The sequence below is a fragment of the Chelonia mydas genome, chromosome 2, assembly GCF_015237465.2.
Source record: "Chelonia mydas isolate rCheMyd1 chromosome 2, rCheMyd1.pri.v2, whole genome shotgun sequence".
Lineage (NCBI taxonomy): Eukaryota > Metazoa > Chordata > Testudines > Cheloniidae > Chelonia > Chelonia mydas.
In genome coordinates this window covers 142,056,381-142,074,048 of record NC_057850.1, presented here as the reverse complement: position 1 = coordinate 142,074,048, position 17,668 = coordinate 142,056,381, and the positions used below count along the sequence as shown (strand labels likewise).

Genomic DNA, 17,668 nt, shown 5'->3' with positions numbered 1-17,668 from the left:
AGAAGAGAAAAGCTTTCTGCATCTGGCAAAACCATCCATTATCCAGTCTGTAGCAAAGCTCTTTCCATCAGCTCAAAGCTAAAGTTCAAAGGAGGACCCGAGAAATCAAAAAAGACTGGTGGGAGGACAAAGTACAAGAAATCCAATAATTCATTGACAGACATGATATACGAAGCTTTTTTGGTGAGACAAAGACCTTTACAGACCAAGCTCATGTGGCCTCACACCACCGAGATCTGAAGATGGTAGTATCTTTCTTAAAGACAACTAACCCATCAAAAAGCACTGCAAGAAACACTATCAAAAGTTTCTAAATTGAGAATAGACTGGGACTGACAACACCATCAACTCCATCATTCAGCACCCAATCCGGGAAACTCTTGCCAACCCACCAACACCTGAGGAGGTCCACAAAACAATTAAGCAAATAAAGAACCAAAAAGCATCAGGTCCTGATGGAATACCAGCTGAAGTACAGAAAATGGGGAGGAAACACTGACTAACAAGCTTCATTTGCTGCTGCTCAAAATCTGGCACACCAAAGAAATCCCTACTGACTTACGTAATGTTAACATAGTCATCATTTTCAAAACGGGAGATAGAGCCGTCTGTGGCAACTATCGAGGCATTGTCCTCCTCTCCATTGTTGGGAAGATTCTTGCTAGAATCTTACTGAATCGCCTGCTCCCTCTTGCAGAGGAAGTACTTCCAGAGTCCCAGTGTGACTTCGGACCATCAAGAGGCATCGCCACCATGATTTGCGCAGCCAGGCAGATCCAGGAAAAATGTCAACACCACCAGGAGCTGTATATGGCCTTTATCAGTCTGACCAAAGCCTTCAACTCTGTCAACCATGAGGCTCTGTAGAAAATCATGTCAAAGTTTACTCATGTAAAAAGACATCCCCTTCAACAATCCTGTTGTGGGTACAAAGTGGAGAGGAAAAGGGTGGTCAGTGTAACTGGACTAATGGTCACTTACTACACACAGACAGCACACAAACTGCTTTGTGAAGGGCAAAGCACAGCAAGAAAAAAAGGCAATTTGAGAGTGAGGGCAAAGATTGATAAATCTGTGCTAGAGTTATTCACATGGATATGAGGACCAGTTCCATGAACGGCAAGGTAGTGTGAGCTCCTATGTATCTGTGGAGGGAAATCATGTATTTCCCCCATAATATGATTGCAAGGTTTGAAAAATTGGTTTCTGAAATGTTTCAGACATCCAACCGACGATTGGGGAAAGTAAGTCTTAAAATTGGTATCTCTGCTAGATTTCCAAAACTTTACTTTGGGTTTGGCAACTATCAGGATAGGAAATGTAGCTATCTCTCCCTTACTTTCATGTGTCATCCCTTTGTTACCATTATATGCCTAGGACTGTTTTTTAGGCATTAAATTGGAAGAATTTAAATTGTGGCTACTGTATAACTACAATAATCTTCCCTGTTTATCCACCATTTTGAGTCTGTACATGACATATGGCTGAGCCAAACAACATGTAGACTGACCGAGGCACTTCAATCTTAACTAGGAACAGCAGCTCATGCATCAAAAGGGAGAAAATAGTTAAGGAAAAAGTCAAGATTTGGAAGCCAAGATGGATTTAAAAAAAAAAAGAAAAAAAAAAGATATACTTTAGGAATTATTTTGGGGAAGTTCTATGACCTGCATCATACAGGAAGTCAGACTAGATGATCACAGTGGTCCCGCCTTGTCTTAGAATCTATGAAAGTTTCGAAATTACAGAAGAACCAGATTAGAAATGCTGGGCCTGGCAGCTGCTGATAATGTCAGGAAGGTAGGGAAAACTGTGAAGGCAGAGCAGAGTGGGAAATGGCAAAGCAAGTACAAAAGGGGATACTTCCACTCCGCTCGCTTACCAAAACACTAATGGCAACATTCGTAACAACTCAGAAAACTCTCTCTGGCCTCAAAGCTTGAAAAAACAGCTCCAATCTGTCCATAGTATAATCAAACCTGCATATCTAGTACAGAAAGTTTTGTCAGTATTCCCCTCCTTCCTGACAAAATCTCAGCTGCCATCTCCACTGCCATGTCTGGATGCTGGGATCCCAAGAAGATCTCAGCAACACCACTGACATACTGCAGTGCAGCTCTTCATCCCTCTGATCCACCAGTTTAAAAGAGCAGTTATTTTTCTATTTCACCAACACACTGCGTAAGTTGCCTCTGTGCTATCTTGTAGCATTTAGGGCAGCTTGGAAGTGCAAGCACTAAGGATTCTGTGTAGATTACTACAGAATAGATACATTTTCAGCCTCAAGCCAGAGCTGCTATTGTCGTAGGCCTTAAGTCTCTAAAGTATCTCTGTGCTGCTCAAAGTTATACGCCTCTCAGCTAATCATATTTTTATATACTAAAGTCTTGAGAGTGACAGTTCAGCTGGTCCTGATCCTCCTTATCTCCTCAGATGGCCACCAGCAACCAAACACTGGCTTCAGGCTAGCTGGCAATACATTAGTATGATGGTTTTCTCTGAGTAGCACTACTGATAGTAGCACAAAGTTGAAGAGAAAGGTACATGTCTTCTGGCCTACTAAATCCTTGTGCAGCGGAGTTCAGAAAGCAGTGGTATAACACCTGTGCATTGTTGGAAGCAAAATGTGTTATAGACGTACTGTGAGTTCAAATTGTAGTTACTACATCAAGTATCTCTAGTGTAGACAAAACCTCTGGCATAGCTGTAAGATGAAACCACAATACAGAACTTGGGGGGGAGCGGAGAAAAAACAATATGTTTCAGTTCAAGGACAAAGTCTAGTTACCTATGTGAAAAGTAAATGTGCTGCCACATCACGTGGCCCAACACTTCAAGCAAAACAGTTGTGCACGTTTGTGTACCCACAGTTAAATGTAATATTGTCAAATAATGTCTTTTTTTTTTTAATATGTAACTTACCACATCTTTTCTGCTTCTTTTACAACTTCTTTCTCTTCCTGGTTTCACTTCACTTTCCTATTTCAGATCATGATTTATCTTTTCTTGAGCAGTTTCCACTATCATTTTTCTTTTCTTACACTCTCATCTTTCCCTACTTTGTGCCCTCTACTTCCTCCCTCATATTTCCTGTCTTCCTTCCTTCCCTCCCTCCCAGAATCTCCTCCCACCATTCTTATGAACATCATCTTCGAATCACGCATTTTTCCACCTCACAAACATCCACTCGTATACTGGTGAGCTTTTCAAGCCCTGTCACCTAGATCTAAGTGTACTCTAGCAACATTCAGACTTAATTCACCAACAGTGAACCTCATAGAATCATAGAATCATAGAATATCAGGGTTGGAAGGGACCCCAGAAGGTCATCTAGTCCAACCCCCTGCTCAAAGCAGGACCAAGTCCCAGTTAAATCATCCCAGCCAGGGCTTTGTCAAGCCTGACCTTAAAAACCTCTAAGGAAGGAGATTCTACCACCTCCCTAGGTAACGCATTCCAGTGTTTCACCACCCTCTTAGTGAAAAAGTTTTTCCTAATATCCAATCTAAACCTCCCCCATTGCAACTTGAGACCATTACTCCTCGTTCTGTCATCTGCTACCATTGAAAACAGTCTAGAGCCATCCTCTTTGGAACCCCCCTTTTCCTCCACTAAATGCCAGAGCTCTCTGTTGAGTAACGATTCCACAGTGACAAGTTATAGATATCATTAAACCTACTACTCAACGTATGACACAAAAGATGGAGGAAGGGAAGTTTACAGGCAATGCACAGGTGATAAGCCAGCCACCATGCTCCCAAGCTGCTGGGAAAAAATGAAACTGCTGGGACTTCTGCCAGGGAAATGTCCCTGGACCCTCACCAGGCTCCATCTTTCCATTAGACTCTGGTTAGAAGATGATTGAATTTGAAGCCTCCCTTTGCCTCTCGTCACAAGCTTTGGCTTCTAGAAAGTACAAGGAATATTCTCTCCCATCCCAGAGCCTACTAGCTGCTACATAGTTGGATTGGGAGTGCCCTGTTTCACCCCTTAGCTTTCCAGTACTGCAAAAGAATGCATTCAACTCAGCCTCTGTTTTCGAGTCCTACTCTCCAGTGAACAGCTTGAATGCTTGTACGGTACTGTTCAAACTTTACCTAAGCAGCAGCAGGGGGAAATCTATCTGAATTCTGTCAGTTTCACTGATAGGCACAGGTTTTTGAATAGCAGGCAGTGAAATCAGACAACACAACCGTCAGTTATCACCAGTGCGGAAACTTAAGAAAACTAAGCACAGCACCAAAGGGTCTTGAGCTATTTGCATGCAGATTTAGGAATACAGCACTACATTAGTTCACACTTGGATTACATTTGTAATGTTATCTTTTCAACCTTAAGGGATGGACATTCAATTTATTTTAAAATGAGTACTTTTTACATAATTTACTATTTTCAGTGGACAACAGAACTTTCCAGCCATGCAGAACAAACATCAGACAGTAACTTTTTCTGAGATGTGAAACTGTCAATTTTTATAAAGTAAAACAACATGACCAAACTTTTAATATACTAACAACCACATTTTAATGTTCAATAGCTCATGACCTTACAGGTTTAGAAACTCCTTGGTAGACTAGTACAAAAAGCTTCCAAACCAGTATGCTTTTTTACTGATTTTTCAGATTAGATGATAATAATAATAATCCCTTTCGACCCTGAATCTATGATTCTAGGACAAACAAAAATAAAAGTTTTCAGCAGCTGTGTTTTTCATAAGGTAATCAGAAATAATAAATATTTTTTAATGTGAGTTGCAGTTCCTCCTCATCAAACCTTATAAAGGAGACAAAGGTAAGAATTAACCTTCAACTACAATTCATAAAACAAAACAAACCGTATTTTGTATCTTTACAAAAATCACACCCATCCCCAATTCCAAACTACAAATTGAAAATTTTGAATTAACTTCAAGCTTTAATTTAAAATTTTAATATGTAATGTTCATAACATATCATACTCTATTGTTAATTGCTTTTATTATTAAAAGTTATAGTACCCCTTATAATAAAAAAATTACATTTAATTAAAAGGAAAAGAAGTGCCATTTTTAATTTAATTGTGATACTAATCAAAGTATATACTCATTCATAAACCAAATTTTTTTTAGTAAAAAAGGGAAGCATCAGAGAAGGGGGTCGGCTTATGAACGGGTATAGAGAGAGAGGTGGGACACACCCCTTTCCCCCAACAGAGGGGGCAAGGAGAGGCAGCACAGCCAGCAGAGGCAGAAGGGAGGAGACGGGGCCAGAGTCTCTCTGCTTCTGGCAACGATGCTCTCCCCCCAGCCTCCGAAGCAGCTGCAACTCTGGGGCTGGCAGAGTGCGGCCACGTCGCCCAGCCCAGCCCGCCAAAGCAGGCTGCGGCTGCACCACCCAGTCTATGAGAGCAGCTCCAGCCAGGCCAGAGACATTCTTCCCTGGCCCGCCCCAGCTAAGGTGGGAAAGGATGGGATGGGGAGACTGTGGGGGTCCCGGACTAGGGGTGGGGTCATGTGGGGGTGGTCACAGGGGTTACTCCCCTGACCCCCAGCTTCTCTCCCCCCACCCCCAAAATTTCCCCAACAGTTGCTGTCCCAGCCCATCAGGGTAAGCCGTTGGTGGGCTGGGACACTTTGTTTACTTAGGCTTACCTCCATGCCTGCGGATGCTTGGGGTAAACAAACAGTCTCGGCCCACCAGCGGCTTAGAATCATAGAATCATAGAATATCAGGGTTGGAAGGGACCCCAGAAGGTCATCTAGTCCAACCCCCTGCTCGAAGCAGGACCAAGTCCCAGTTAAATCATCCCAGCCAGGGCTTTATCAAGCCTGACCTTAAAAACCTCTAAGGAAGGAGATTCTACCACCTCCCTAGGTAACGCATTCCAGTGTTTCACCACCCTCTTAGTGAAAAAGTTTTTCCTAATATCCAATCTAAACCTCCCCCATTGCAACTTGAGACCATTACTCCTCGTTCTGTCATCTGCTACCATTGAGAACAGTCTAGAGCCATCCTCTTTGGAACCCCCTTTCAGGTAGTTGAAAGCAGCTATCAAATCCCCCCTCATTCTTCTCTTCTGCAGACTAAACAATCCCAGCTCCCTCAGCCTCTCCTCATAAGTCATGTGCTCTAGACCCCTAATCATTTTTGTTGCCCTTCGCTGGACTCTCTCCAATTTATCCACATCCTTCTTGTAGTGTGGGGCCCAAAACTGGACACAGTACTCCAGATGAGGCCTCACCAGTGTCGAATAGAGGGGAACGATCACGTCCCTCGATCTGCTCGCTATGCCCCTACTTATACATCCCAAAATGCCATTGGCCTTCTTGGCAACAAGGGCACACTGCTGACTCATATCCAGCTTCTCATCCACTGTAACCCCTAGGTCCTTTTCCGCAGAAACTGCTGCCTAGCCATTCGGTCCCTAGTCTGTAGCGGTGCATTGGATTCTTCCATCCTAAGTGCAGGACCCTGCACTTATCCTTATTGAACCTCATCAGATTTCTTTTGGCCCAATCCTCCAATTTGTCTAGGTCCTTCTGTATCCTATCCCTCCCCTCCAGCGTATCTACCACTCCTCCCAGTTTAGTATCATCCGCAAATTTGCTGAGAGTGCAATCCACACCATCCTCCAGATCATTTATGAAGATATTGAACAAAACCGGCCCCAGGACCGACCCCTGGGGCACTCCACTTGACACCGGCTGCCAACTAGACATGGAGCCATTGATCACTACCCGTTGAGCCCGACAATCTAGCCAGCTTTCTACCCACCTTATAGTGCATTCATCCAGCCCATACTTCCTTAACTTGCTGACAAGAATGCTGTGGGAGACCGTGTCAAAAGCTTTGCTAAAGTCAAGAAACAATACATCCACTGCTTTCCCTTCATCCACAGAACCAGTAATCTCATCATAAAAGGCGATTAGATTAGTCAGGCATGACCTTCCCTTGGTGAATCCATGCTGACTGTTCCTGATCACTTTCCTCTCCTCTAAGTGCTTCAGGATTGATTCTTTGAGGACCTGCTCCATGATTTTTCCATGGCTTATCCTGATGGCCCAGGAGCCAAAGTTTGCCAATCCCTGAATTATAGGGTCGGCTTATAAATGGGTCATAAAAATTTTCCATTTTTACTTATCCATCTTGGGGGGAGGGGGGAGGTGTCAGCTTATAAACGAACCTGCTTATGATCGAGTATATATGGTAATTGAGACAAAGTCATCAGGCCAGGTGTGAAAATGCAGAGTTTCTTTCCCACAGCAAGGAGTTATGTTTTATCTTAGTTGTTCATAATGCAAAATTCCTAATGGGAAAATTTTATTCAGCTTGTAGATTTTAAAAGATTGGATAAAATATTTTTGTATATAAACTTCCCTAGAAAAATGTTTATTTTCCCTGATTTTCATGTCTGTACTGCCTGCAAAGTATCCCAAGTATGAAGAAATATTCAGTTATGTGTTTTACTTTCTATATTTGCAGTAACATACTTGCAGAAAGTACATTCTCCCCATAGAATGATGTTGTTTTGGAATTTTTGTTTTTGCTGATACTCCTTTTGATACTGTTTGGAGGGGAAACTGCTACCTCATTTTGTAAGTTAAAACACAAGTGTAATAAGGAAGTGTTCAATATATACATATTATACAGAAAATAAAAGTTATTCCATATTTTGGTTGACGTTAAAGCTATGGTGTGATTTTTGTGATGATACAAGAAAAAAATAGTTGAAGTTCAATCCCTAATTTTGTGTTTTCTGAATCTTAAAGTTTGATGGAGATAAACCACAACTCAAGTTAAACAACTGTTTGTTTCTGAATTTTCTTAAATTTTTAAGTAGAAAAAAGTATTATTTAAATAGAACACAAACACATATTCCTTTATCTGCAAAGTATATTTTATTATTAGAATCATTTTGTAGGTCACTGCTTTGTAGTACCTAAAGTTAACAAAAGAGAGCGTTACTCACCTTGTGTAATAACTGTGGTTCTTCTAGATGTGTGTTCCTAAGGGTGCGCCACACTAAGTGTATTCACGTCCTACGCCTCAGAACAAAGATTTTAGGTAGCAATGTTTGTTCAACCTGCAGATGTTCTCTCCCAGTCTTGTGTCCTGCATCAGGGCTACATAACGCCACATGGGCAAACCATCCTCAGTTCCTTCTTTACTGCAGAGCTCATTGGTAAGAGCTAGAAAGCAGAGGGGAGGAGGGCAGGTAGTGGAGCACAAACAGAGACACAAAAAGAAAAGGAGTACTTGTGGCACCTTAGAGACTAACCAATTTATTTGAGCATAAGCTTTCGTGAGCTACAGCTCACTTCATCGGATGCATACTGTGGAAACTGCAGCTCACGAAAGCTTATGCTCAAATAAATTGGTTAGTCTCTAAGGTGCCACAAGTACTCCTTTTCTTTTTGCGAATACAGACTAACACGGCTGTTACTCTGAAACCAAACAGAGACACGTATCTAAGAACCACAGTTACTGACAAGGTAAGTAACCCTCTCTTCTTCAAGTAAAGTCCCTATGGCCACTCCACTCTAGGTGACTCTGTATCCCTAATGGAGTGGGGGAGCTTCAGTCGAGTCTAGTATTGAGGATAAGACAGTGTAGCCAAATATGGCATTGGATTCGGAGTTATGGATGACTGCACAATGTTCAGCAAATATATGAGCAGATGTCCAAGTCACTGCTCTGCATATTTCTGTGACCAGAATGTTCTTGACGAAGGCTATGGAAGTGGAGAGAGATCTCGTGGAGTGAATTTGAAGTCCAGAAAGAGAATGAAGGTCATGAGCGAGGTAGCAATAGGTAATGCAACCTGATAACCACCTAGAGAGTCTTTGTTTAGAGATTGAGGATCCCTTAGATCTGTCTGCAATGGGAAGAAATAGTCTAGGAGATTTCCTGAAGGTCTTAGTTCTAGCCAAATAGAAACCTAGGGCTCTCCTGACATCCAGTGTCACCTCCCTTTTGTTCCAGTGCAGTTTTGGAAAAAAAAAGCTGGGAGGTGGATAAACTGGTTTATATAGAAATCTGAAATCAGTAGGAACTTGGGGTGCGGTTATAATGTAACCTTATATTTGAAAAAGATTGTAAATAGGGGTATGCCACTAGAGCCCCTCTCTTTCCTGCTCTCCAAGCAGACGTAATGGCCACTAGGAATGCAGATTTCATAGAGAGGTGTACAAGAAAGCCTGTGGCCATGGGTTCGAAGTGAGGCCGCATAAAGCACCTAAGCACAAGTCTGAGATGCTGTGCCGCAGTGGGACATCTGATTTGTGGGAAGAGGTTATTCATACCCTTCAGAAATCTTCTTATTGTAGGATAGGCGAACACAAAATAACCATCTATCTTATGATGAAAGGCGGTGATGGCTGCAAGATGCACTTTTATGCAGCTCAGAGATAATTCTGACATTTTTAGTTGTAGGCTGTAATGTAGCACAAGTGTAGTAGAGAGGATATAGGAGTAATGTGTCTCAAGTCACACGAGAGCTGGAATCTCTTCTTCTTTTGAAAATATGTGTGATGAGTAGTTCCCTGCTATGTAACAGCACAATCTTTATATCCTCAGAGCAGGCCATTTCCAAGATTTAAAACCATTGAGGAGCCATGCCTTGGGTCAGAGAACCTGTATATTGGATAGATCAGGCCAGCATCCTGAAAGAGGAGATGAGGAACAAGCTGGAGACTGATTGGCGGACAAATGTTTGTCTTGCCCAGATGAGAGCTATAAGTGCTCTTTCTTCTTATCTTAAACAGGACCTTGGATATCAGAGGAACTGGCAGAAAGTCATAGAAGAGACTTGTGTTCCATTGTAGGAGAAAGGCATCTCTGAGAGAGTGATGACCCAGGCTAGCCCTGGCGCAGAACTGGAAGCACTCCTTTTTCTTGGTTGCGGTGAATAAATCTATCTTTGGGACTCCCCAACACAGAAATATGCTGTGGAGAATGGAGGGTCTATTTCCCATTCATGAGCCTGAGAAAAATTCCCTTGGAGAGCATCCACTGTAGCGTTCTGTATACCTGGGAGGTAAGCTGCCGAGATGTTGATGCGGTGGCAAATGCACCAATTCCAGAGTTTCACTGCCTTGCCACACAGGAAAGGTGATCTTGCTCCTCCCTCACGGTTTATGTGAAACCTATCTATCTCTATATGCTTGCCCCTGATGAGCGGCAAGAAACATGAGCAGGCATTAGTAAGTTGACATGTAGTGTGAATTTGAGAGGGGAACATTTGCCTTGAATAGTGTGGGTGTCCATGTGGGCTTCCCATCCAAATAGGGATGCATCTGTTGTCAGTATTAATGTTGGGGGTGGTTGAGCGAAGGGAACCCCTGCACAGATACTGTGAGGGTCTTTCCACCAGTCAAGGGAGTTCTTCCACAGATGGGGGCATCAACAGAAGTTTGTTTTAGCTGTGTTTGCTTGGTACGTATACTGTTCTGAGCCATCCTTGAAGGCAGTTCATGTGAAGTCTTGAATGATTTATTACAAAGGTGCCTGCTGACATATGTCCCAGTAGATGAAGACAGTTTCTGGTAGAGGTCTTATGGCTAGCCTGGATCGTTGAGATTAAGTTGGCTAAGGTGTTGAATCTTTGTGATGGAAGGAAGGCTTTGGCCGCTACCACTTCTAGGTAGGCTCCTATGAATTCCAGATGTTGTCCTGCACTACTGTGGACTTGTGGACATTTACCTATAGCCCCAGCTGAAGGAATAAGTCCATGGTCTTTTTTGTGGCCCTCAAAGTGTCGAAGGAGAGTGCTTAGAGCAGGCAATTGTCTAGATATGAGAATATCATAATTGCTTTTGTGCAAAGGTGTGGGGCTACCACAGAATGGACCTTTGAGAACACTCTTGGTGCAGATGATAGACCAATGGGAGTATCTTGTATTGAAAGTGGTCCTGCACCAGATCGAACTGTAGAAACCTTCTATGGGATGGATGGATCGTGATATGCATAAGCATCTTATATGTCGAGGGCCAAGAACCAGTCTCCTTGGTCCAGAGATGGGATTATTGCTGCAAGAGTAACCATCTTGAAGCTTTGTATCTTTACAGATCTCGAGTGATCTTAGATCCAGAATGGGTCTCCAACCACCGTTTTCGGTATCAGAAAGAACTTGGCGTAGAAGTCCTTCCCTCTGTGCGAGTGGGAACTGGTTCTACAGACTAGTGTTATACATGGCTAGAAAGAATTAAACATTCTGCAAAATAAATGACCCTCAAAAGACATGTGGAGAGATAATGTCTGTGTTATTGTGTATTTAGCAGCATGGATAAAAATAAATGATTTAAAAAAAATGGGATTTTTTTTAATTTAAATCAGGTTTTTTCCTCAAAAATCAATCTAAAGATAGTTTTAATTAACATACATTATAGTTCAAAGATGTCTCATCATGGAATAGGGATTATAAATTCTAATTCTATAGTATGAGACAATATATTCATGTAATGTTTAAGAAAAGTTTTGTAAATGAGTTCCAATAGTTCATGGATTAGGGACCCAATCTTATGGAGTTTCAAGGGCTTCTGAAAAGATTATGTAGGTTAATCTTTCTATCTACCCAATGGGACTCAGTGCTCACTCTGGAAGATACCATCAGAGATGCTCAGTTTTGCAGTTCTCAAACTGTGGATTTGTGTCTCCAGAGATAACATGCTTGTTAACAGCAAAAATGTTTTAAAATAAATAAATAAATAAAATAAATAATATATAGAGGAGAGAAACAACAACCTTATTGTCCCTCTGCAAATTTGTGTACACAGAGTCAATCCCTTACCTCTCTCTAAAAGTGCAAAGTTTCAAAAAGACCAATGAATAGAAGATTGTTGGGGGCTGAACAGATCTGGACAAGAAGTCTGGAGATAAATGTGAGAAGCGAGTAGGCACTAAAAACAAAAGTGAAACTGCTTGAACAGCATATTCCAGAAGTCTTGAGGTCTTTTCTGAGTGTAGCCTTCATTGATCTGAGATCTACCATACCATTCTCTAACTAGAAGGGAAAACCTATAACAGCAGCAGGCTGTAAAGAAGACCCAGTTTGGGAATATTTTAATGAAGTTCCTCTACCTATGGGTAAAAACAGGCACGCGTGCAAAATGCAAACAGCGCAGCAAAGAGATGCAAGGCCTAGTTGCCCGAGTGAAACAACATCATGAGAAGTGTACCTTCTCAGGAGGCAGCTGAGTTGGAAAGGAACATGTTTGAACATGCAGGATCTTCAGGTTTGTAAACTTTTTTATTTCATACTTCTTTCTCAAGGATTGCCTGTCTTCCTTCTAGACTACTCTTGAATTCTCATGTTTGAGCAAAAAATATAATTGTTACTCTATGGAACTATCATTTTAGATACAGTTGTGATAAAAAAAAAAGCTGAAATAGGCAGATCTTCCTTTTACAATTTCGCCTTTAAAGCAGTACTGAGTGTCAGCGAATACAATGAGTAATACCAAATGAGCAGTATGGTAATAATAATTAAATAACTACATTAACTTATTTTGTTTAGGAGAATCCATCCTCAACATACAGGATTCTGAAGACTATCCACCTTCAAGATCACCGTAATTTTATATAGGTTTCAGAGTAGCAGCCGTGTTAGTCTGTATTCGCAAAAAGGAGTACTAGTGGCACCTTAGAAACTAACCAATTTATTTGAGCATAAGCTGTAGCTCACGAAAGCTTATGCTCAAATAAACTGGTTAGTCTCTAAGGTGTCACTAGTACTCCTTATTTTATATAGTTTCAGAGTTATCTGCCAATGATAGTGTTTCAGTCACATTATGTATGTCACATAGCTACACTACATCACCTGTAGCAAAAAGAATAAAAAAATCTCCATGATCCAGAAACAACCATAGATAAATTTGTGATAAGAACCAGCAGATTACAAAAAGAGGTAACTGGGTAGTAATTTCAGGTTTCAAAATTCTGAACATAATAATTCATTACCATAACAAATTCATGTATTTGTTTGCAGACAGAGCTAGCAGAACCTGATGACCTCCTACAGTCACTAGGACCTCTTCCCCAGAGGAGCATATGAGAAGTTAAAAAAATTATTTAACAAAAAACTAACTAAAAGCCATCTCCAATCATACCAAATTACAAGAGCTTTTGACCACCCCCAATCAGGTTTCAGACCAATACAACACTGGAACAACATCAGTTGTACTAGCTAATGCCTTTGTTCACTGACAGGAAGAGGACAGGAGTTATCATATGATATTGAACAAAAACGGCCCCAGGACCGACCCTTGGGGCACTCCGCTTGATACCGGCTGCCAAGTAGACAAGGAGCCACTGATCACTACCCGTTGAGCCTGACAATCTAGCCAGCTTTCTGCCCAGTTTATAATCCAGCTTAAAGATTTTAATATTTTGAGCTTTACCTCCATCACCATTCTTTCATTTTTTATGACCATAGGACACCAACCTAACTACTTACGTGCAACATAATATTAAAAACATAAAGGGAGAGAAATAACTAATATTTTCAGAATATACAATATAACTCTTCCATAGAAAGCTTAAAAATAACACCTAACATGAAATAAAATAAACTCACCCCACACATCCATAGGTTGCAACACCAGAAGGAACTATTGTAATCATCTAGTCTAACCTCCAGTATAACATAGGCAACAGAATGTCAATAAAATTCCTAGAGCATAGCTTTTAGAAAAGCATCCAATCTTTATTTAAAAGTCGTCAGGGAAGGAGAATCACCACTAACCATTGTAACAATTCCCCTCACTGTTAAAAATAGACACCGTATTTCCAGTCTGAAGTTGTCTAGCTTCAACTTCAGCCATTGGATTTTGTTACACCCGTCTCTACCACATCGAAAAGCCCAAGTTGCAAAGCAATACTCCTGAGGGAATTTTGCACCAAAAAATCAAAAATTATGCACACCATATTTTAAAATTCTGCAAATTTTATATGTCAATAAATAAATGTGGCTTCAGCATGGCAGTGGGGAGCACAGGCCACTGGCTGCATTTAGGTGGGAGATCACCAGAAGCCCCAGGGTACAGGAACTTGGCAGTGAGACTGCACCTGACCCTGACACAGGTCTGAGCCTGCCCCAGAAACACCCTGGGCCTGCCCCAGAAGTGGTTGGGCTGGCTCAGCCCAGCAGGATCCAAGTGAGGAGGGGCTTAGTGTGGGGGGGAAACAGGTGTGGGGTGAGAGGTTTCTGCGTGGGGCAATCTGAGTGCAGGCAGCTCAGTGAGAGATCTGGATGTACAGGGGCTCGTTGGGGGGTTGTGGGTGCAGGGAAGTTCTGGGTGCAGGAGCAATGGGATGCTGCATGGGATCCAGGTGAAGGTGGTTGGGGCTTAGCTGGGGGGGAGGAGGGGGGAGGTGGCGGGTGGCTGGATGTGGGGAGATGGGGCCCAGTAAGGGGTCCAGGTGCTGGGGACGTAAGGCTTGATGGGGTGGGGGTCCTGGTGCAGTTGCTTGGGGATCAGTGGGGTGGGGGGTCTGGGCTCATTGGAGGGGTCCAAGTGTAGGGCTTGTCACGGTAAGGGTTTGATGGGCCTGCTGAAGGAGGGAGCCCCAGCTGTTGCCTAGGAGACACCACATGCTGGGCTCCCGCTTCCCTGTGCAATTCCCCTATCCCCTTTCCTTCTTCATTCCACCCCTCCCTAACCCTTCCCTTTACCCCCTCACCCAGCCCCACCACCCACACTCACGGTTGCACTGAAAACAGGAAGGCTCCCAGCATACAGAAGGGGAGCTCCACTGGCACTAGGACGTAAGAGGCGGCGTTCAGCTGCAGAGTCAGCAGCAGCCTCTTTCAGCTTGGCAGTTCTGCGCTTGCAGAAATGAGGGGGGGGCAGTGGCATGTAACCCCATGCCTCGCCTCTGTTGGGGGAGCAACCCCTGAAAAAAACCTGCACCCATGTTTCTTCCCTGCCCCCCCCGCCCAGCACAGGTTCCCTTTGCTTCCTTATTGTTTTCTGCAGGGAAGCACAGGAATTTGGAGGAGGAGGTTGTACATTTTCTGCAGGCATGCAGAATCCCCCTAGGAGTAAAAGCGGAGAGCTAGGCCCAGTCCCATGGGTCAGGATCTCCTGCTGTGTGGTAAGGATGAGTCAGTCTCCCTCTGCAATACAACCCCCGCCCCCGCAACCTCTGCCCCACCCCCCAAGGCCTGCTCCTCCCACCCACCACCTCACACACATACACTCCCTCATATAGATAAAATTCCCAGATAATAAAACAAATATTTAAAAATGAAATTTAGTGGCCTCCACTAATACCTCACTACTTACTAGATTAGAAACAAATGTTTATCCCATCACGAAGAGGGACTGCCTTATGCACCAAGGTTGCTGTAAGGATAAGGACATCTGAAGATTCCTGACTTTGAAATACTCAGTTTTATAACTGTGTTCCTAAACTTTTGCATTTGTTTGTCCTTGCTTATGTTACATGGTGAAATCATACTTTGTGCCCACCGATAAGATTTTGCAATACAGCAAAATTACAGTTAATTCAACTTAGAAAAAACTCACTTTTCCCCCAAATTGACTACAATTTTTTATTAGGAAAAAAATTGCTGGCAGGAGCTGTGAAGCGAACTCAGAGGCGTAGAAATTGCTCTAGGAGACCAACTCACTGATCCCCTATACCTTTCCCAGGAACATTTCTCTCCCGGCGCCGGGGCGCAAGGCCCGGTGGTGGAGAAGGGCCCTGCCAGGAGCAGGCTGCTGCTCGCACAGACATGGGGAGGCGGCTTCGCTGGTGCCCGCGCGGACAAACTACCCCTGCCACGAGCTCGCGCCGCGCACAGGGCCGCGTGCCGGCCAATCTGGGTTCCCGCGCCGTCGGCGGGGCTGGTTCTGCCCCCAGACCCCGCAACGGGCAGGCTCTAAAGACAGGCAGGTCCCCGAGCCGAAGTCCCGTCCCCAGCCCTTCCCCGGGGAGCGCTGTCACAGCCAAGACCCGCGTAAGCCCTACCTGAGCCCGTCCGCGCCTCCGCCATGCCGGCCCCGCGCACGCGCCGAACCAAACGCCGTCCCACTCCCAGCCAAGGGAACTCTCGGCACCGCGTAGGCCACACCCACAACCCGGGGAGGAGGCAGGGCCAAGAGCGCGCGGCAGGGGCCTGGTCTGGCGCTGCTCTGGGACGGGAGCGCGCTGCCCTGGAGCCAGTTGTAGTGTAGGAAATGTGCTAACTGTAGCAGTTACTGATACGTAATGGATTATAAGAAACTGCTATGGTAAAAAAACTGCTATCTGATAGCAGTTTGTCCCCTGCACTCTTTTGTTGTCCCCTGCACTCATGGTAGGACAAAGTTATCTAGATCATCCCTGACACGTGTTTGTCCAACCCGCTCTTAAAAATCTCCACTGATGGAGATTCCCTTCCCTAGGCAATTTATTCCAGTGCTTAACCACCCTGACAGGAAGTTTTTCTTAAACCTCCCTTGCTGCAATTTAAGCCCATTGCTTCTTGTCCTATTCGCAGAGGTTAAAGGGAACAATTCTTCTCCCTCTTCCTTGTGACAACCTTTTATGTACTTGAAAATGGTTTTATGTTTCAGTCTTCCCTCATAAAGGTCTAGAAAACTTGATCTTTAATCATTTTTATTGCTCTTCTCTGGACTTTCTCCAGTTTCTCCACATCTTTCCTGAAATGTGGTGCCCAGAACTGAAAACAATACTCCAGCTGAGGCCTAATCATGGCTTGCTTACGACACTCCTGCTAATACAGCCCAGAATGACATTCCCTTTATTTGCAGCGGAATTACACTGTTGACTCACATTTAGCTTGTGGTCCACTATGACCCCCAGATCGCTTTCCACAGTACTCCTTCCTACGAAGTCATTTCCTATTTTGTATGCGTGCAACTGATTGTTCCTTCCTAAATGGAGTACTTTGCATTTGTCCTTATTGAATTCCATCCTATTAACTTCAGACCATTTCTCCAGTTTGTCCAGATCATTTTGAATTTTAACCCTATCCTCCAAAGCACTTGCAGTCCCTCTCAGCTTGGTATCGTCTGCAAACTTTATAAGTGTACTCTCTATGCATTATCTAAATCATTGATGAAGATATTGAACAGAAACATATCCAGAACTGATCCGTGCAGGACCCCACTCGTTATGCCCTTCCAGCATGACTGTGAACCACTGATAACTACTCTCTGGGAATGGTTTTCCAACCAGTTTTGCACCCACCTTATTGTAGCTCCATCTAGGTTGCGTTTCCCTAGTTTATGAGAAGGTCATGCGACACAATTTTATTCACATCGACCACTTCCCACCCATCCACAAGGCTTGTTACCCTGTCAAAGAAAGCTATCAGGTTGGTCTGACACAATTTGTTATTGACAAATCCACGCTGACTGTTACTTATCACCTTATTTTCTTTTAGATGTTTGCAAACTGATTGCTTAATTATTTGCTCCACTATCTTTCTGGGTACACAAGTTAAACTGACTGGTCTGTAATTCCCTTGGTTGTCCTTATTTCCTTTTCTATAGATTGGCACTTTAAAAAGTCATGGAAGACGGGAGAGATTTCAGGAGACTAGAAAAGGGCAACTAAAGATAATTGCTAATGGTTTAGCTATCTCTTCAGTCAGCTCCTTGAGTATTCTAGGATGCATTTCATCAGGCCCTGGTGACTTGAAGATATCTAATTTGTCTAAGTAATTTTTAACTTGTTCTTTT

The 17,668-nt window shown here is 43.3% G+C and overlaps 1 protein-coding gene and 1 long non-coding RNA gene across 7 annotated transcripts in view; one reads left to right on the top strand and one right to left on the bottom strand.

Moving 5' to 3' along the window:
- NFX1 (nuclear transcription factor, X-box binding 1) overlaps positions 1-16,049 on the bottom strand; it is a 220,057-nt gene extending 204,008 nt beyond the window's left edge. For 5 of the 6 annotated variants that reach the window (XM_043540286.1, XM_043540291.1, XM_043540292.1 and 2 more), the window contains exon 1: positions 15,951-16,043. In XM_043540286.1, the coding sequence (XP_043396221.1) occupies positions 15,951-15,975 (25 nt within the window). In that variant the 5' untranslated portion in view covers positions 15,976-16,043. Of the gene's footprint in view, positions 1-15,950 lie in introns of all 6 variants that reach the window. The other variant, XM_043540287.1, reaches the window with a different exon arrangement.
- On the top strand, positions 12,275-12,810 carry LOC122464592. Its single transcript, XR_006288781.1, has 2 exons — positions 12,275-12,561; positions 12,727-12,810. It is a non-coding gene; the product is annotated as an uncharacterized LOC122464592 (long non-coding RNA).
- Positions 16,050-17,668: the final 1,619 nt, after the last annotated feature.